A 21,437-nucleotide genomic window follows, 5' to 3' on the forward strand; every position below is an offset into this window, starting at 1 on the left:
GATGCCTGACATTTCTGCTCTGGTTTTGATTGGATGCAGTGAATCGTAGACATTTCACCACATCTTCTGATTTGCTTCTTCACGTGCAGTATTCAGTACAGGGTCATGATAGAATGTCTGCCCACACTTAAAAGGTAATCATTTTATATGTACATTAAGCAAGCAATTGTTTGCTGCTCTGTGTATTTGCTGTGCTAAAGCCAATGTGTTGAAAACTACTTTGTACTCAGTCCAACACGCGCACAAAGGCAGATGAGTTACAAATGCGCAAGAATTTTCTGTTTGCTCTTATGTTCTGGATGAGAGCTCTCGCCGGAGAGTGGTCCACACCCCTGCAGCATCTGACAAACACTGTAGCTCTTCAGCAGTTGTGGCTTTTCAGAAATCCCATCAGAAGTCAATTAGGTTTTCTGCATAAATATGTGGCTTAATAATATAAATGTGAGTACAAACAATAGGATATGGTTTTGGCTCATAAAGTCATACTAGTCATAACAATAAAGGATGGTCTGTTATGATCTTTATTAACACCTTATGACACTTTACAAGTAAATGTTCTAAAATTTATTTCAGCTTAAATGTTTTCATGCCGCATTTTATATGCTAGTTGCCATTGGCCGTGATGTCTCAATCTGAAGTGGGGGTTAGTGGGTTAGCATGAGCTGTACAGGCTCCCTAGCTGGCATCTTCTGCAGGGATATGCAAGAGAATACAGCTGACAATGCTCACCTTGCTTAAACTTGCAAACTAGAATTTACCATTTGAGGCTTGTGGACCATTTTAGGAAAGCAAGGACCTAAAATACAGTAGAAAAAAAACAGTGCAACTCTGTAGAAAAAAATATTAGTGCCTAAGGTGAGCAAGTTGAGAACATGCTATTCAAATAATAATAACAGTGGGAAAATATCTTATCTTGACATAAGTTATTCATCCTGCAGTCTAGGTATACAGTATCACTGACAAAACCAGACAATTTCCAAATGCTATCTGGATGGGTTCCTTCTAAAATGTAATTCAGTATATATCAGTGGCTTTGCATACATCTGTATAGAAAATACTCTAAGTCATACAGTCCATTCCATATATCGTAACATATCTGTGCTTTACAGATTAAGGGCTAATTTTAAGCCCAAAAAGCCTGGAGGTGAGAGGCTGCGATACCTGGGTAGGAGCTGGAGCCCCAGCAGGGAGTGGTGCTGGGACACATCCTTGGCAGTGCAGGGCTGGGTGGAGAGGACTTGCAAGGCTAACAAGAATCCATCCCTGAGCAGGTTTCTTCATTAAAATCAATTCCCTTGAGAAAGTACAGAAGGAGAGGGGGCATAAATCTGTATTTTCAGGCACCTCTCCTTCCCCTTACAGAAACTAAAGGACTGTGTTCAGAATTGTTTCAACAAGTGAAACTTGGCAAGTCAGCTAACTACGTTACTTCTTCCTAGCTGGCTTCTCAGCATTGCTCTCTGAACGCTTACAGCCCTGTTTGCTCTAATGTTTTACACAAGTGTCTTGTCAGAAGTGGGACTGGAGAAGGATATTATTGAAATAGGACCCTCCTTGTGGCCCAGAGCCGCCTCGTGGGTTGGGTGCTCCTCAAGCCCAGTTCACAACCGGGTGTCTGACACTGGACTTCAAATAAACCAGTTGGGAGGCTTGGGCCAAAATGAACTTCTGAGAGGGCTGGTGATGGAGGACTTGGCTATTCACTGGGTTGGGGAAGAATTTTACTGAAAGGAGCCAGAGGAGCTGCACAGTGAACTGGTTGTATCTTTAACTGCATCCCTGTGCCCAGCCAACCCTGGACCACCGTCGGGGTGGCTTGGGAGTAACCTCATGAAGTCATGTGTGTGGTTTTTGTTGCCTGCCCCAAGAAACACACTGGCTTACCATTGTGGAGAGGAAGCTTCCCAGGACAGGCATGACCTCAAGAGCAATTAGAGACCTGAGACAGAGCCAGGTCTCTCAGTGCCTCTGCTGGAAAGGACTGATGGAGCTGCAGGAGCAGCAAGAATATTTCCCCAGGGAAATAAAAAAGAGTTGCCTCTGGTCCCTCTGAGATGATTGACGTTCTGTCTTCCCCCACATTCCTGTGAGTAATTCAGTGTAGGAATAGTAGCGTAGTATTTACTAAATATAATTGAAAGAAACTGTTGCTACTTACCTCAACTTGCAGTTAAGCGTGTTCAGGGCATCTAGCCAAGCATGCTGAAAAAGACTGATGGGGAGGAAGAAGTGTGAAATATGAGCCACCATCTTTACTCTTAACACATGGCTTGTTGTTCCTGAGGCTTGTTGTTTGGAGGTTTGATTTCTCAGCCTATATGCAGTGCCAGTGGAAGGGAAGAGGGGTGCTGCTTGTTCATTTTCTGTGTAAACTCTTCAATCTTGTTTTTCACTTGGGCGTAGCTTCCAACCTCAGATACTGGCTTCCCCATATAGTTTGCTGAAGGCAAGAGGGTCAAACTAGTGGCAGTGAGGAAAGTCATTCACAGAAAAACATGCCAAATACTTTTATAGTGGATACAAAATGTAACCTATGTCTTCGGTTTTGTTTTGCTGTTCACATTTCATAGTGGTTTTCCACTAATTTGTTGCCCTTCCAAAGCAGTGATTTGGTCATTACCCATGGGGAGCCACATCAGGGACTAACAAGATTAAGCAGTGGAGATATAGGACATTTTTTCTTAAAGGTTATCATCTTGAATGAAGGGCAGGTCAGTAGTAAACAAAACGCTGTCACCCGCTGACAGCCTTCTAATGCCCCGAGTAAAATAAGTTGGTGCCCTCAATCTGCTGTCCAAGAGACAGGCGCGTGTATCACAGCACCGCTGGCATAATTGATGCTAAATGCCTCTTCTGAGACCCAAATGGAGAAGGCATGGAGATGGATGAACACTAAGTCTTAGAGCTGTGATGGAAGGTTGTAGTTTATGAAGATTTCAACGAAAACAGAAATATGTTTCCTGCACTCAGAATGTCATCTGAATCTTATATTCCAATATGGCAAACACAGCACATTTTGTGTCGAGTGTCATCTTCCAGCGTGCTTTTTCAAGGCTCCCAATGCTTCTCTGTATGTTCACAAATACGGAGAGGTTGTTCGTATCATGGATGCTGATGTGGAAATAGGTGCTCCAATGTACAAGCCTCTGCTTTTCTTGAAAAGAGGATCCTCAGCATAGACTCAAAGGCTATTACTAGAAAAGGATCACTTTAGGTGTAAATTATCAGATAGAAATATGTTGGGGAATTTAATGTTTTGAGTATGAGAATAGGCATGATACATTAAAACCACTGCTAAAACACAAAATTGTATATAGGCTGGGGAATGTGAGGGTGTGTTTTTTCACAAGTTCCTGAAGGTAAGCATTAACCAAGGCAGGTAGAATAGTAAATGAATTTTGTAAAGCTTTGTTCTTGAGTGCTGGCTTGTGAAATCAGGGTGACTGATCTGAGAGCAACATCACAGTGAACTCAAGCAAGCTTAGCAGTGATTTGGACTGAGTCAGTACAGGAGAAAAATAGCCAAGCAGCGAGGGAGAATTGCAAAGGATGTTTAAAAGAGTGCTTACAAAGTGTTTTATAGAGACCACACAGTGCAGTGCCAGAGATAAGAGACTTTATCTTGCTGCATACCGAGAGGGTCAACATGGGACGAAATATGTGTTGACAAGCACTGAAAGTACATCATATTGAAAGAAGTGCTTTGAACTAATTAAGCGTGTAGTATTGAAAGGGCTCTCTTGAGGCACTGATTTCAGCTACATGCTCTGGAGTGTGTGTGTACACAAACACACGTAAATGTGTGCAGATGTGTCATGTCATATCATCCCTACTATAGCAAGGTACAGTAACCTTAAACTAGTTTGGTTTGGGGTTTGGGGTTTTTCTTTAACACTGTTTATGCCTTCACTATTTTTCTGGCTACTTTTGAGCATTTTCTCACAGAGCATGGTAGCAAACTGAAATGAATATGGACTCATCCTGCAGAATAGTTGACCTAAGGGCAACCTTAAACTTGCCAGGCATGACTCACGTGTTGTCTGCCATCTTTACCATTACCCTGTGGGCAACACCAGTGCTGCCTTTTATATCACTTTCACTCACTTAGCTGGGGCATGAGTCACTTCCCAGCTGGGTTGTTGACTCTAAAGTTGTAGAACTGGATCAAATGTTTAATTTTATGCATATACATACACAACTGGGAAAATGTTTGTCTAGTCATAATGTCTTCAGCTTCCCTGGGAATAAAGCCTGACCTTATTGGTGGTTTTCTTTTTTGCTTACTAACCTGCTTTCCCTGATGGGCTTCCTGCTATCTCTGACTGAATAAGGACTATAGAAACACCATGGCTGCACATACATTATTGAACATTTCAGATGTTTATTAATAGATAAGTATGTTGCACTCCCTCCAGTGCTTTCTGTCACCATTCATTAGAAGAGATGTGCACTGGGGGGGATTTCTTTGCTGCAGAGCTGGGTGCGATGGGGTGGGCGTGTATGCACAATTGCACTTATTCATGGATATGTATAATATGTAGACATGTGCACCTAAAATAAAAACGCCATTCACCTCTCCTGGGTGAGAAGGGCAACTCCATTAATGAAACTCTCCAACAGAAACCTGCTGTCTGTGACTATGTTTGCCACTATTTCGTAGCAGAGAGCACGAAGCTATTTCTCTCCCAGCTGTGTAAAACACAGACTGGAGATCAAGAATAAAAGGAGAGGAAGAAATCAGTGACTAGAGAAACTTCACAGGGATGAAGGCTTGAATGTATAAAATACTGTGTATTTCTGAGAGGTTATTGTCTATCCTGCAGTGACAGCTTTGAAATGCTTTGAAATACCAAGTCTCATTCTGGCCACCTTAACTTATTTGACAGAGTTAAGAAAAGCAGTTAAAAATATGTTCAAACACCACCAGCAGTGATTGAAAGCAGCAAAGCCAAGAATGGGATTAGTATGTGGTACTCTTCACATAAGTGCATATTGCTTAACAGCCTAATCTTCTTACATGTATAAGAACCGCACACTTCCCAGCCCTCTTGAATTATCTGTTGTTGTGCCAGTCAACTGAATACCAGGTAAACGCAGAATTCAAGGATCTATACATGGAAATGACATCCAAATCATATGTTTTCCAGTATTTTAATCTTACAGTTATCTTTCAGATAAATGAATGACAAATACGGATGGGGTTTTGTCCACTTGTCTGTTTCTCTCCTGAATAGCTGTTATTTCCATGTGTGGTATAATGGGAGGCAGAAGAAAGTCAAAGGGATGTGCTAAGAAACTGTGGTTGAAACTTGAGAAACTTCACTGTATTGGCAAGAAATAAAACAATACAAAGAGCATAAAAGATCATGGTATTTCTCAACATTTTCTGCTGTTGGTGAGGTTTCTGCCTTTTTGCTTGAGTTTGAAGAATTTGCTAAATTGTCCGCCCATGAGCACAGAACAGAGTAATAATTGTGCTCGTGTTGTTGCGCACATGTAGCTAAAGACTTAACTTGTTTTGTCATGTCTCTCCTCCAGTTTGTCCAGAGGGCAGCTGCAGCCCATGTAGACGCAGTCGTGCTGGCTTTGGTTTGCACGCGTGAGTGCCGGTGACAGGGCAGATGTGGTGATCCAGGCTCCAGGTCCAGACTGATCGTCCAAGCCACATCTCAGGACTTGTGCCACTGGAGTTTGCTCCTCACATCCATCCTGGACTCATGTTGCACAGGGCAAAAAATACTCAGAAATCATTTGGGTTTCTGTCTTAGTAATAGCAATAATAAGGTATAATAATGCACAGAGCGATTACAAACCATGTTTTCCCATGTGGGCTCCCAGAGAGAAGTAACCAAAGAGCAAACCACCCGAAATAGGGTGTCAATCACCCACAGCCCTGTGACAGTGGGCGCTGTGAGGACTGAAAGGGAAATGTCCATGCTAAATAGAACAAAAGATGTGACCAAGGATGGTGGAATCCTGTCCAAATCCTGAACAAATCCCAAAGATGCACAGGAATGGCGAGGAAAAGGAGGCAGGGGTTTTGGCATGCAGTTTTCTGTTTCACTGAGAGTTGAGCATCTCTTGCCTTATGTGAGAAGCGTGCTTAGAAAGCTCTGTCAAGGCCTAGGTAGGACCTGACTCAGCTCTTCTATGTCCTGGGAGAGCTGGACCACACAGGGGAGAGGAGGACAGGGAAGCACAGACAGGGTCCTCAGCCTCAGGGGCTGGATCATCTGTCTCGTTCACATTATCTGATGTGTGTCCCCTCCCCAGCAAAAGGTCTTCAGAAGAGAAAGCCATCACTGTCAGGTATTGCTCTGGCACTGACCCGGACAGAAATGATCGCTTCATCTTGGTGGGGAAAGAACATGGCATCCTGCCTCTCCCAGGGTGAACTGGATTCCCAAGGGCATCAGGGTATGTCTGAGTTTCTGGCTCCAGTCACTTGAAATTTTTTATCTAGAGGTGTAAAGGAAGTTGTGTGAGGGAAGCCCCTGCTTGTAGATATAGTCACTGAAGTTACGGTGAGGTTGCTGTTGTTCAGTGGGGTGACTGTGAAACGCTGAAGAGGCAGTAGCCTTATTTGCAAGGAACAGCAGCCCCACCAACACCATCTCTTTGCACAGGCATTTTTCAGTCCTTAATAAAGATGAGATGGGAAGGTAGCTGATCCATATAGCTATTTGTGGTTTCAGTTGGTGGGCTTTGCCACTGGCAAATAGGTCAAGATTGGGGGAAATGTCCGGGTGCATGTGTGGCTGGGAGCAAGCACAGTTGTAGAAAGCAGGAGTGATTGTCTCACCCCCAAGAAGCTCCAGGCTCCTGTGTCCCCACTGGCTGAGCGAGCCCCAGCACCCAACGTGCCATCACTGTGAAGCAGCAGCCACAGAGAGAGCTGCTTTGAAAGTACTGAGCTTGCTGATGCATTGCACAAAATGTGGGACATGTACAGCAGAGAAGCAACTGTAGTTTTTTACCAGCCTTGTAGGCTTAAACCCCCTGGGTGTTACAATAGAGACACAAATACTTGGGGAAAGCATACGTTTGAGACATTCAGGGCTATAAATAAAATTCACATCAGACTCAGCACTTGCCTCAATGAAACATTTATGCACTAAAATGCATGATGAAGTTGGATGTGTTGCCAGACTGCCTAGTCTTTGAGATAATCTGGTCTTCCTCAGAATTAATTTTCTTGATGTGTTTTGCACACCAACTTAGCAGACAGTAACTCGCTGCTGACCTGGGCAGCGGGTGTGGAAGGGTTTGATTAGGTTGAACTCTGCAGCTGCTGGCATAGGCCTATTTATGCAAAGCTGGATGAACATAGAGCTTTCTTAGGACATTGAATCACACAAGAAAAAACACCATTTTTACCTGAAATGGCTAGAAAAAAAAATGGCATTTGCTAAAAAGACAGGTAAACCACCTAACGCTGGAGAAGAAGGGCTTCCCAAGCACAGCTGGTGCTGCTGGCCAGAGCAGCCTCTGAGAGCATCCCACACCCCTGCGGCGCGGCGGGGAGAAGTGGTGGAGTTTCACTGGGTGTGCAACCTTCCAGCTCTTCTGCCTCCTGCAAAGGGCTTGGGTCATTAGAGCCTCTTATAAGAGTAATTGGGCTTTGGAATAGGTTTATTCGCTAGTCTGAACCTTTTTAATTGTGGTTTTGTCTTTTGGAATCCAGACACTTTAATAAGGATTCAGCAGCTGCCGGTTTGGCTTTGCTTGTGCAGGAATTCACAGCGTGACAGCTCTGGGCTCTGTCCCTTAGCATGTAGGCACCTTCCTCACTCGCTGCTCAAATCCCCCCCAGACTGCACACTTCTTGACACCTTACACCAAATCATGTTTTCTCTTTGAACCAAGAAACATAGGAAATTATCTTTTTTTTTTTCCCCTTGACACCTAATGGCAACTATAATACAGAAAGAAATAAGACAAAGCTGAGAAGCAGAAGGAGCGGGGGAAGCAAGAGTCTAGAGAAGCAGACAGATTTGGGGGGGGGGGAAAGTCCCTGGATCTATCAAATAAATAGAGCAGAAATCTTTCTTGCTTGGCCTTTGTGGTGTTATTATTAGAACAACTATGCCTGAGTGCACTAAAGCCACACAACCTTCAAGCATCCACATCCAGCTCTGCTACAGCAGGCTCCTTTTTCTGCTTTGCAAAAGGAGGGAGGGAGAGTGAGTGAGAGGGTGCGAAGACAAGAAGGGTCTATAAATGATAAATATGATCAACTTCAATAAAGCAGCTATTTGGAAACCTTCAAAAATCTTCTCATGAGAACAGCCATTAGCATATGTCTGTTTGACATTGGTTGTCAGGAAACCAGCCAATGTTAATGGATCCACAGAATGTAATGGAGAATCCATTTAAATGGTTTCTTGTTGTTTTGTCATCCCACAAGACAAAAAAAACCAATTACTTTAACTTGGGAATGAAATGAACATGATAGTTTATATGATTCACTTGTATATTTTAGATTGATTAAAGCACACACTAAAAATATAGTAACAATTTACATCTGATGCCTGAAATGGAGCATTCTCTATATCTATACAGGCTTTTTTTTTCTCATTCACTGTGATGTCCAGCTGTTAATAATTTACAGACTGTGGATTTACAGTTTCTGTATTGCTTTATTTATTATGCGTATTATGATGATGCTGCAGGGCTACAGCCATGCACAGGCTTGGCATTGTAAAAACAGCCTGCAGTGTAAGACATGAAGTGAAAGGAAGTGCTGGCTGAAAGAGATAACTTACACCATTTTACAGAATGGAGGCATAGGAAGTATTAATATTTAACACAGGCTCTTAGCAGAAGCATATGGGGAAGCTCTGACTGCACAGGTCTTCTAGATCTCAGCCCAGTGGTCTTTGACTGCTGAATTACCCTGCCACAGGGGTGGCTTTTTCTTTTCATGGAAGTAAGAGATAAAACCCTGTGCAGAAAATGGGACATTCAGCAGTCCTGATAGCTCATGGTCCACTCCTGCATTTTCATCCTCTGGATTCTGCTCCCAGCAACAGGGCCCAGCTCCCAGGGGCCCATGACCAAACAGCAGGGGCCGGGCGAGATGTCATTGCAGGAGCACAGGCAGTGTGCAAAGGACATGGAAGGACATGTGTGAAGGACAGTGTGCAAGGAATTGAATGGAAGCGGGTCCCTATTTTGGCAGGCAATCACATCTGATAATCCCCCTTCAGAAAAGGTGCATGCTCTCTCACTTACCATTTAACTTTTTCCCTCTCTTTCCTCTTTCCAGGAGGCTTTTCCAGAGCTTCACTGATCTGAGCTTGGGATGCCATTTTTCAAACATCCTGCCTAATTGCATTCATGGTGGATTTATACTTATTTGTCCTTGGGCCAGCATTGTCCTCTACCCTACCCAGTGCTTTTCCCTCCCTCTGAGATTCTCCCCCACCACAGGCTGAGAACATTCATCCCCTTGCGTCTTTTTTGACAGCTCTTTTAGTTTCTATTCTGGACTGCCTAGAAAATGCGCTCCAGCTTTTGAATATTTTAAAGGACTGTTCAGTTCAGTGCATATTGTGAAATACTTCTGCTTTCTTGGTGTCAGTGGGGCATATTCCCTGACACGGTGAATCAGAGTTCCTGCAAGGAAAGGCGAGAGGATATGGATGTGCTCTGGCTGGGGCCATGGCATAGGGTGCTGTAAGCTTCTTAGTCCCCTATCATTTGAAGATAAGCAATGTATTTTTGCTTTGTTTTTCATCTGGTGCAGCACTATGTACAGTTCTGCCAGGTTTGCTGGCTAAGGGAGACTTGTTGGATGGCTAAGATGTCATGCTATTTTATCTGTGAACAGCAATGTGTGTCTACAACAGCAAGTGCATAGTAGAATTGTATTAGCTTGGTTTCATTTCTAAGTCTCACACAAATTATATTAACCCAACTCCTACTTCTCTTATTTGTAAAACACTGCTGCCAAAGCCATAAGAGCTTTCTATAAGTTACATTTTGCAGTGAAATCTATTCTAGTCTAATGAAATGTCAGAACATTTCATAAGTAGGTAAAACTTGCTATTCACTTACTGAGCTCCATCACAGACAGCTACTAGAGCTTCAGTCTAGACAGTTTTTTTCTAGGAATGGGAAGGAACTGCTTGTGCCTGCCATTTCATTAGCATCCAGAGTACAGTTTGTGATCATGAATATCACATACCCTCAGTGGTATAAAGAATGGGTGCAGTATAATTACTATCACTTAAAAATTTTTGTGCGGAGATGAGCTTCCCAAGGAGGCAAGGTGGCTCAGAACAGGATTGGGGCAAGTTACTTTGTGTCTTGGTACCTTGTCTGTAAAACAGACATAGTGCTTCCTTACCCTCAAGGGGTAAAGGAAATATAAAATCAGCTCATGCTGATGAGATATTCACCTACTGCAGTGGTAACAGACAGACAAGCCATCAAAAGCTCTGCTTGCGATTTGGTGACATTATGTTATTACAATGTCTATAATTTAATTAGTAAATCTTCATGATGAACAAGCACCTACAGGTTGTTGTTATTCATCCTAAAACCTCCCCCACTATCAATCATTTTTTTCTTACCCTGGTGCCATTCCTTGCACTGACACCATGGCCAGTTGCATGGAGCAGCACTGCAAACATACTGTAAACCTGTAAAAATCCACTGAGAAGCAAAGCAAGGCTGCCTACTGGACACAGAGCTTGGGATGTCTTCAATGGTGCTGAAGCTCAGCAAAGAACTTCAGCAGGTCTATCACCATATTATACCACCACTTCCATCATGACACCCACAAAGTTTTGTGAACTTTTTCTTCCTTATCAAGGAAACTGGTAAAGTCTCTCAGCACCCCGCACATGGCAGATGGTTCCTGGGTTTCTCCCCTTGTGTCTGCTCCCTCCTTCTTCTCCCACTGTACTTTCCCAGTCTCTTTCTCTATACAAAGCACTGGTAAGCCTTCAGCCTGAGTGAATGTTGTTTTTCGTTAAAGAAAGCACCAAAACCAGAAAGATCAAAGCACCTCCACCAGAGAGCAGCTCTGGGATGTTGCACTGCATCCACCTCAGAAAAGGGTAACTGCTCCTGCAGGTCGGAGAGTGCAAAAGCATGGAAAATAGATGGGAGCCCCAAAATGTGCTAGTTCCTTGGCTGGAGATAACACACTGCTGCAGATGTCCTGCCGCCAATCCCTTTTCTCTGGTTTGGCTTCCCCCTCGTTGGTGTCCCACAACAGCAACATGTCCCTTCTTGGGGAAGCAGTGAGGGCTGGGGGCTGTGCTTGCCTAGGATGGTAAAAGCAGTGTAAGGGTGGGCAAGACGGAGGCTGGAGAAGGGAGCTGGCATACAGGCTGGGTCACTAACACAGGGTTAGAAATCCTTAATAGTGTTCTCTTTGAAAGAGGGCTCTGGCCATCAGTGTTGTGTGGGACTGTGTTGAGATTGAAGTTGCCTCTTCTCCACTCGTGGTGGATCCTCTGGGCTCTTGCTGGTTGAGAGAAATGAATGTGAAGGAGAGGAGCGTTTGGTCTGTGCAGGGACCAACCCAAAGCACACTGGCTGTTTGGCTCCTCGCTGGGAAGGCAACCACAGGAGGTGCCTCCACCACCCTTCCTCCCATGCGTGAGGGAGCCCACCTGCGTCACGCTGCGTTGTCCTGTAAGCAAAAGAGCTGCAGCAGCTCCTTGGCGATGACTGGAGATGACTGGAGAGACTGTTTGTATCAATGCCTGTAGAAGAAGCAGCAAGCCCAGTGCTGTAGCTGAGGACATGCCACACGCTCTGCTGTGTTACATGGGCTGCTGAGCACAGGTGGGACGAGCGTGCTCCATGCAGCTGGCCAGGGCAGAGTGCTGGCATCCCCCATGGCCCTCCTCTCCTGATTTGGCCCTTGGAAAACTAGTTACTGCATATGCTGAGGTTGGGCACTTCTCCCCTCAGTCCTAGTGCTCCTGAGAAATTCTCTCAAACCTTCAGTGGACTTGGTTCATGTAATTTTCAGAGGCAGACTTCTGGGATTTCTCTGTGGAAGGATTGAAGTGTTCCTGTCCCTCAGAAGTCCCTGACTATTAAGGGTACCTCTTTTGATAAGTGACAGTTGAAGTTGCTCAGCAGGGCGGGCAGTTAATATCAGTCGTTACATACTGGAAGGCAATGAGCTCGCAACCTGTGTCAGAAATTAGTCGTGTGTAACATGATGTAGTGAAAGAGTGTATTGGCAGGAGAATGAGTAGATGGAAGACTCATTCCTCCCTCTGCCCTTGCTCAGAATGGGAAGGTTGTGTAGCTTCTTTGCATTTTCATTTTGCTATCTACAAAATGATTATCCCCTTAGTCCATATATTTAACACCAATATAGTATCACTGCACCTACTTGTCTCCTTAGAGCCATTTGCAATCTGGCAAAAGGGCATTGTCTAAATGCTAAGTGGTGTAACATGGTATGGAAACACAGAGAAGATCATGGTCGCTATTATTTGATGGGAGGAGAGGTGCTATAATACCCCCAGTGCTCATTCATGGCATTGCTGTTCCGAGCAAGAGCCTTTGCTTTTCAGCTAGGTTATTGTAAGAGAGGCTAGCAGTCTTACCTTGTGCTCTGGTTTTATCCTACAGCTGTCTCCAACCTGGATGCAGAGAGCAAACTGAGTGTCTATTACCGAGCACCTTGGCATCAGCAAAGAAACATCTTCCTCCCCTCCACCAGACCGCCTTGTGTGGAGGAGCTGCACCACCACGCCAAGCAGCACCTGCGAGCCTTGCGCAGAGGTAGGTGTTCGCACACGCTCCAGCCCCGGCCCCACGCACATGACACCTCTCCACGGTCCCCTCCGGGCAGCAGCGGGGTTGTTCAGGCACAGGCACAGGGCTGTGGGCACTGGTCTCTGCTGGGGCTTAGGTACTCAGGCTAAGAAATAAAGCTGGAGATGTAATTCTAGCAGCAGAAAAGGCTCTTCCATTTTATATTCTTTGTTTATATGTTTTTCTGTTAAAGGGGATATGTCTGAATTGTGTGAGCAAACCCATGCACTGGCCCCAAAAAGATGGAGGCACTGAGTGTTTCAACAGGGCCATCTTGTCTCCCTCCTCTAAACAGATGTTAACAATGCCTCAGCTGTAAGACAAATAAGATTTGACTTCCCAAGGGCTGAAACTGAAGCCTAGTGGTATTACAGAGTCTCCAATATGAGCTGTCTGCCTGCAGTTTCCATACACGATACTGGTGGAGACGTGTGCCCATCAAGGGTGGCAGCTGAAAACCAGGTGATACCCCAGAAAGCTTGGAAGGGTCGGGCAGGTGTCCCCTCCCCGGCCAGGGAACACCTCCTGACATCACCTGACAAACTGGAGACCTGTAGCCTCAAAACTGAATCATGCGACCCAGGGAGGAAGCGGGAGCAATCAAGGTCATAAGCAGGCTCCTGGATCCCTGCCATAAAGGGAATTTACCAGCTGCAAACATCTGGATGGTCCTACAACAGAACACTACAGGGAAGGCGAAAGATGGGGAAAGGTCAGTTTTCACTGGGAACCTAACCAAGGGAAAATTCTTCCTGGGAAACAAGTACAAGTAGGCAAGCAAGCCTGTCCTTCTTCTGTGCCATAAGGAAGGAGTAAGTCCATGCAGGTCACCCTTAAAATGTTCATCAGCAGTCTCCTGTGTTGAAAGCTATCATTGCCTTGCTCATTTATTATTGTTATCAGGTTGTAATAATAATCGATTACTTGGATCTGCAGAGCATCTGTTAGCTGGATAAAGCATTCCAATTAATTACCATATTTTACCCTCTGCAGAGTTTAGCTCAGGAACACAGTGAGGTAGGTGCAGTATGCCTTCGTAGCCCTGCAAAGAGCCATGTAGCTGAACTGAAATCACAGTAGTGCTGGAGCAGAGCAGAAGTTGGCTTTTCCACTCTTAGCAGCTCTGCTTTGCAGTTGTCCCAGGACCAGGCTGATCTCTGCCTGCCATCTTGTGGGCAGCACGGGAAGGCAGCTGTCAGAAAATGCCTCAGCATTTTAGTTACAAATCTCAGTTTTGGCAGCTTCACATCCTCCACGTTTAATGACAGCTGTGCAGGTTCAGCAGGCAGATTGTCATGTGCTGCTTTATTTTGTTTTCCAAATAAGTGAATATACTGGAGTGGAATTATAATCTGAAATTTACCCTAAACATGTTTATTGTTTCTCAACTTTTTTGTCTATCAGCATTTCATTATCTCTTTTATCTGTTTAACCAGGAGTAATTAAAACTAAACGTTAGATCAGAAAACAGCTATGCTAGCAGCAAACATTGTTGGCTGGACCGTAGCTATGTGCATCAGGTGAATCTATCATCCCCTTCCAGCAGCATTCTGTGCAAACAGTAATTATGTGACTGTCACCTAAAATTAGAGATGCGATGTCCACAAGCATTCTCTCATTCACTTGGAGGGTTTCAGAGACTTGGGACTAATGCTAGAAGAGGACTGAATATTGTGATCCCATGGTGAAGGCAGACGGCTCTGGGCTTCCAGTGGAGAGATCTTGACTTTTCCCAGATGATCTCCTCTGTGCTGGGACACAGAGCTGCCACTGCAACAACCTTAATGATATCAAGCCAGTGCTCAGGACCTGTGTTTCCTTCTCTCCCCTCAGAGGGGTATATTTTCTATGGGTAGAGTGCAAGCGTTACTGCATCTTGATATTTCAAGGCAACAGGTTCCCATTGGGAATCAAGTCTTGGGTCCCAAGCGCCTAGAAGGCAGCACCTTTGTCACCTGGAATAAAGGGTATGAATCCCATTTAGGGAGAATTTGGCTTCAGTGCACACACTGGGGTGTGTTGCATAAGCATTGCTCTTGCCGGGGCTTGGGTGTCTAGTAAGTGCTTGTCCCCTTCAGCTGCAACAGTGTTCATAGGTACCGGTCAGTGGGGAAGAGAAGGACCTTCATCTTTCAAGTCCATGTCCTGTTTATGTCTCAGTTGTGCTGTTAATAGAGATATCTATATGTTTTTAACACTGAAAGACTCATGTCTTCTTTCTCATCCAAAACAGAACATCGAAGCCGAGGTGATAACAAAGAGCAAAAAGTCCAAGGCCCCATCGCTGTGGTGGCTCCCCCCTTTCCTCCCTTCCCTGCAATCTGTAGTCAAAAGAGGCAAGCGATAAAGGACCGGCACTTGCTACCAGTAAGTCTTTCACTACAGCTATCACACATGAACACGTCGTTAGCATTGTGGGACCTAGGTGTGACAGTGCTTCACAAGTGTAACCACCCAAGCCTGTGCAGGTACAACACAGCTGACCTTAAAGACTGTCAGCAGCATAACTCAGGTCTCAGCTATAAGCAGCTAGCCCTAGGCGGGGTGTTTCCATTGAGAAACCTCTTATTTTTCACCCATGGCTAGCACACATACACACCCATTTACACACTCCTCCACAGTCCTTTACATTCTCTGCTCCTACTTCAGGTAGCACTTCCAAGACCCTCTTGTAATTTCAGAAAGTGCTGTAATTTCAGCCCTGGCATTAGTATTGCCAGGAGCCAAGAACTCAAGGGCTTTGAGTGCTGGCTTGAAGCCCACGTGTGTGCAGATAGACTCAGCAGCACTTCTCCAGCTACAAGGAAATACAGTTTCCACGTATGCATGGGCAATGGCCCTGTTCTTCAGTGTCCACCTCCATGCAGTTTTTTCAGATGCGCCATGTCTCGCACATGTCCTTGAAGCCAGCCAAGCGGGAACTCCAGCTGAAGATCTGGTCCTGTATGTCTGTGCTGACTTGCCACTGATGCACTAATTTGAAATCAAATTAGTGTGGACAATATGGTGTTTATCACTGATAAAGGAAATGCACAAGATCCACAAGTTTAACACTCACTGAGTCCATAATTCCCACTGGTTTCAGCAGGACTTTTGGTACCTCTCTGGCTATGGGTATTTGACCCATGAAAGTGCCATAGTAGCTATATTCTGCCCTGTGCTAAGAGCCAGTTTAAACTCCACAGGTCAGACCTGGATTTGACTATTAAGTGATGCATATGCCCAATGCCAGCCCTCCATGTAGAGATAGATCTGTCCTGCATCTGTGGGTGCAGGGTCATTGGCATCTACAGACATGCTACACCTGTGGGCACTTTATAAGTGTGTAGCTACTGAATTGTCACTTGGCTTAAAAATCCAAGTACATTCATCCTAATCCTTTATATTAACCATATGGAAATACTATAATGGTAAATGAGTCACAGTGTAAAGCACATGTCCAGAGACCAAAATGTCAGCTAGCCAGTCCATAGGAAGAGTTTTGTTTCACATCTGAAAGCATGAAATGCATGGCAAGGTTTTGATTAGTTTGACTATTCTGACTTTTTGGCTGCCTGTCTGGATCATTTCAAGGAAAGCATCACCATCACTGCAGGCTTTGAACTGGTTAAATTTGCAGGCCTTACAATTCAACTGAAAGAAGATATCCTGATGCTAAGGAACAGCATACAAAAGAGTTGGAAGACAGAAAGGAGAAACAGGCTTACCTGTTTCTTCTTCATAAGTCATCATCAAAGCTAGTGCTGTTGTAGGGTCATTGGAAGGTAAAGGAGAAGTGACCCCATGGTATGTTTCAGAACTAGTTACAGATAATAGTTTGGACAGTATATTGAACATAAAGCTCTCTTAGTTACTATCAGATGGGGAACAAGGCATGTCTTTTGAAATTGCATACTCAGTGTCAAAAGACCTGAATCTTTGCTGTGTTTGGAAAACAACCAGTGCATTTTAGACATTGCTTCCATCTGTGGAACACAAAATGATAATAAATAGTGAGCAACCCTCTGAGTCCTATATTAGCTGGCTAAATTAAGTCATGCTGAATGCAGATGTCTTGGCTTTATCAGCAAGTCCACCTTTTTCTTTGCAAGACGGAAAATATTAAACTTAGTGCCTACCCATATTGGGTCTTTTTTTGGAAGCTGACTACTTTCAATGTTCCCCTAAGGAGGAGCAAACAAGAGTTGCTTGGAGGTTGTCGTCCTATCGATTTCAAGACATCTGGCAATGTTCTGCTTTGGTAATTACAAATGCACCAATGCCAGAGTACTTCAAAATGCCTTGACCCGTTTCTGGAGAACTCCTTGTTCAGGGGGCAACTCTAAAAATTAGAGAGAGTAAGGCAAAATGAAGCTGCACATGAATGCTCAGTCTGGCAGAAGGTCAATCAGAGATTTTTACAAGACACTGCAAGAATGAATAGTGAATTGATATTGTGCCAGCCTTCATGACTTATGATATCATTACAAGAGAAAGTTGAGAATGCTGTTATTGGCTAGCTTGACCTTTTTGGCATAAACTTTTTGACATCTGCAAATGCATATCTGCTTCAGGGTCTGTTGGTAATGTTTGATATCGAAGTCCAGTCGATTGTATCATCTATTCATCAATGAACTAAAGATGTTAAATTCCACAAGAAATTTTATTCATGGCATAGCAGTCTATTGTATATTCCACTTTTCTGATGCATTGGAAAGGTGCTGGTGAAAGCAATACTAAATAATAAAAGCCCCTTCCTGTGTTTCCTATAAATTAGGAAAAGGATCGGGGGCTTGGGGAGTTTTTTAAAAGTTACAGGATCTGACTTTTCCAAACTGACCACCTAAGTTAAATGTAGTGGCTTGATTTTAAGAAATGTTCAAATTACCACTGTGAGACCTGTAAGAATTATCACTACTGAAAGCTACTGATAAACAGGTCACATATCTGAGACCAGTGAAGGCTTCCACATTTGTACTTTTTGGCTGCTTTTTTCATTGCTACCAAATAGGTGGCTATGAGCTTTTCCAAAGATATTGCATATTGTATATTAAAGCCAGAGAAAATCAACCACAACAGATGAAGATTCACTTTTGACTATCTTTACAGGGAGGAAGATGCCAAAGTCCCACAAATTCCAAGAAACCAAATGAATTCAAATCCAAAGCGACTAATGCCAGTGTAAATAGGTCTGGAGGGACATCTTGGCAGTTTGGACTGTTCTATTGCAAGATCATTTTATCACGGAGAACAAGTAGAGAACTAGAAATGACATGGGATCTTTTGTGTCCCAGGCAAGACAAGTTTGGAGTTAGCTTTATAGCCTACTCTTGTTACAGGAACTGCCCTGATTTGTCTGATGAAAGGTCCACTTAGCCAAGAGGCCAGAATGGGATCCTTCAGGAAAAAGTATAAGAACAGGGCATGGTTTATGCTGTTTATTGTCCCATGATTTATCCTTCCAGTTTCATACAGAAATTTGTTACAGAGCTCCTGAGCCAGAGATCCAACACAGAATAACAGCCACCAAGGAACCTGTCTGCATTGATTTTGAGACTTGTTTAATCCATTTTTAGCAAATTTACACCTTTGGCCTCAACAGCACCCTGTGACAATGACTGTATGAAAATGTATGACAATCTGTATGAAAATGTGACTTATGTTTGTTCCAAACCTAATGCCTCATAATTTAATCACATTTTTTCTAGTTTTTGGACTGTGAGAAACAGTAAGCAATGCTTTCTCATTCCCTTTCTCCATGCCCCTCCTGGTTTTGCAGACATGATTTTACTTTCCTATCCATCCCAGTCATTCATTTTTAAAGCTGAGAAACTATCATACTTAGTCTCTCTCTGCACAGAAGAACTATACATACACATTTACAAGCATCATTCATTCAGGCATTTTTTCTCATGAAGAAAAAAAACAAAACAAAACAAAAATAATCTGAGGAGAGTAAGAGGAAGTTACAGACTTGCTAAAATGAGGGAAATATTCCTTACACATGTTCCCATGACAACCCTCCCTGTAGCACTGCTGAGGCCAGTCACTGAGTGTGAAGATGCTGTGTCATTCCGAGTGCATTTCAGCCTTCTCTTTCATTTTCTCTGCATTTTTTTTCTTTCTCTGGCTTCCCCAAGTCTATCTGGCCAGGGCCTGAAATCTCAGTGTTCAAGTTCAGAATGTCACAGGATCACAGTTTCTCAAATTGCTTGTGGCACAGCTGTTATAATAAAACAAGGGAGATGGAGCAAGGAACTAGATATTTGGAAATTCACACAGTTGCACAAAGTTCAGTGTCACTTTGTTCATAATTATAATGAGAGCAGAAATCTAAGGGACAAGACAAGCAGGAGGTTGTTTTCCAGCCAGGCTTTGCCTCTCCCTGAGACCTCAGCTAGAGCAAATGTGAAGAGAAAATATTGCATCAGGTAATTTTATTCCATCACATTTCAAAAAGATTCCCTATGGTCTGCTTTGGGATGCTTTGTACAGCAAAAGGAAGCACAACTGAATATACTAACTTTGACACAGTTTTCTGCTAAAGTCATACGAAGCTTCAGTAAAATATAACTGAGTTACGGGCTGGGCACAAGTTGGGCTATGCAATTTATGTGTGCAAATCCTGCCTGTAGCTGATAGAAGTAAAACCCACCTGGCATTATTCGTCAGTCATTCTGTATAGCACTATTTGTGCAATGAGCTTAATACCTACTACCCTGTATTGTGAAATGATTATTTCGGACCTTTGCTGGAATGCCATGTGTGGTATGACTTCTGTCAGAAAACATGTCTTATTTTTGTCTTCACCATGTCAAAACATTGGAGCAGTACATTAATCATTAAAGGATTGTCAGTACTTTAACAGATCACATTTGTGATGCTCCAAAAGAAAAGAAAACACCCACAAGGAGATAAAACAAAAACTTGAGGAGAATGAAACATATGGAAATAAAAACGTTGAGAGCAGGCAGGTGAGCAGGGTTGTGTTTCGCAGCAAAAGTAGAATGGTCAGAAATATTCCTGTTATTTTCTCTTCAGCATGAGTTGACTGTAAGAAAGCTGCTATATAGGTGCGAATTTTAACTTCTAATTAAGTAGTCAACTGTGCTCTGAAAACACTTGAAATCTGCTAGCCTTTTATTAATATTTCTTCTTTTACCAGACCTTTAATTTTTCCAACATGTAAATCAGTACCATTTTCCTTAATTTCTGTGAGTTAATGAAGCTGCAGGCTCGCCGTTTTACAGGCAGAGAAAGGGATACAAGGAGGTTTCACCCAGGACCTCAGAAGGACTTGGTACTTGACTCATGCCAACATGGGATTACACACTAGTTCACACTTACTCTACGTGTTACCTTTCCAGCACATGAATGATTGTTTTCCAACAAGAATTCAGGATGTACTGTTAATAAGTACATATTATTTCTGTGCTCACACAGGGTGAAAGCATCCAGTGTGTATGTTCTGTTCGCTGCTGAAAATGGGCCATACATGAAGCTTGCAGACACTGAAGCTATATGCTGATGCTCTGCTCGAGGGAATATCACACACTTTATTTGTAAGGTCATCCTGGGAAGGAAATTTCCCTCACCCAGTGCTATAGAAGCCTGAAGTCAGAAATAATGTTGATCCCTTACGCTTTTCAGTAACTGAAACTTTTAAACAACAGGAGTCAAAACTAATCATCTGGAGAATAACACTGTGCTGGTAGCCGCCTCCTGCCCTCGCTGGGGCTGTGTCAGCACTGCCAGCACCAGCCCTGTGCTGCTGGGGGTTGGGACCCAGCTGCTGAGACCTCCTGCGAGGTAACACCTTGCCTATGTGGTCAAACACAGCTGCAGGGGAAGGAATCAAATCAGTCATGCCTAAATTTGACTAACCTGTTGAGGATAAATGTTCTTGATGAAGCTTTAGCATTCTCAAGACATCTTTAATTACCTGAAGAAAAATTAGTTCTTTATTCATGTGTTTATGTTTTTCCCCTCGCCATTGCACTGTGCTCAATACACCCTGTGCACTAACTTTGAAATCCCAGTATCTCCTGTAATGCTATCACTATAGGTAGGGCAGGCTAGGTACATGATTTAATGCACATGATGTTTCTTGCACTTGTCTTCCCTTATATCTTGAAGATCCTGAACAACAGAGGCATCTCAAAGCTTTGGGGGATGGAAAACAGAAGAGGGACTGAAGTGACATTTTTGTCTGGTTATTGGCCCATTCACTTCCTTCTCTGGATCCCAGCTGTGTGACAATAAATGGGGCAGGCTCATAAATTGCCAGGCTGGCAAGTTTGTCAACTCCTAAATTGCTTCTTTGTCACTGCACTGACAGGGTTTAAGATTTTAATTTGCTAAAAGGATGAATGATGTGTCCTGACTTAGCTACCTGCAAGTAACGCTAGGCTCTTCCTAAAATCAGTGAAGAGAGTGTTCAGGGGTGCTTCATCTCGCCCCAAGATTGGTGCTGAAGGAAGGGGAGCTGAATTGTCCTGCAGCAGTGCCGCTTTCTCTATGGTGGAAGCCTTATTGACTAGTTCAGACATGGACATCCAACTGTTTTTCTGTGGTGCACAGAAACCAAGGACTTTCACGTTGGAGAGAGGCAGAGCACTGAGAAATCCGATCACGTGCATATGCAACCAAGATTTTTACTGCAAAGC

The 21,437-nt window shown here is 43.7% G+C and overlaps 1 protein-coding gene across 3 annotated transcripts in view; it reads left to right on the forward strand.

The window, feature by feature from the left end:
* Positions 1 to 21,437, forward strand: part of NHS (NHS actin remodeling regulator) — a 259,499-nt gene that overhangs the window by 219,936 nt on the left and 18,126 nt on the right. For all 3 annotated transcript variants that reach the window (XM_042788665.1, XM_042788667.1, XM_033010044.2), the window contains exons 2-3: positions 12,607 to 12,759; positions 15,026 to 15,159. In XM_042788665.1, the coding sequence (XP_042644599.1) occupies positions 12,607 to 12,759; positions 15,026 to 15,159 (287 nt within the window). The remainder of the gene's footprint in view (positions 1 to 12,606; positions 12,760 to 15,025; positions 15,160 to 21,437) is intronic.

The sequence above is a fragment of the Tyto alba genome, unplaced genomic scaffold (genome assembly GCF_018691265.1).
Source record: "Tyto alba isolate M040663 unplaced genomic scaffold, T.alba_DEE_v4.0 Super-Scaffold_14, whole genome shotgun sequence".
NCBI lineage: Eukaryota > Metazoa > Chordata > Aves > Strigiformes > Tytonidae > Tyto > Tyto alba.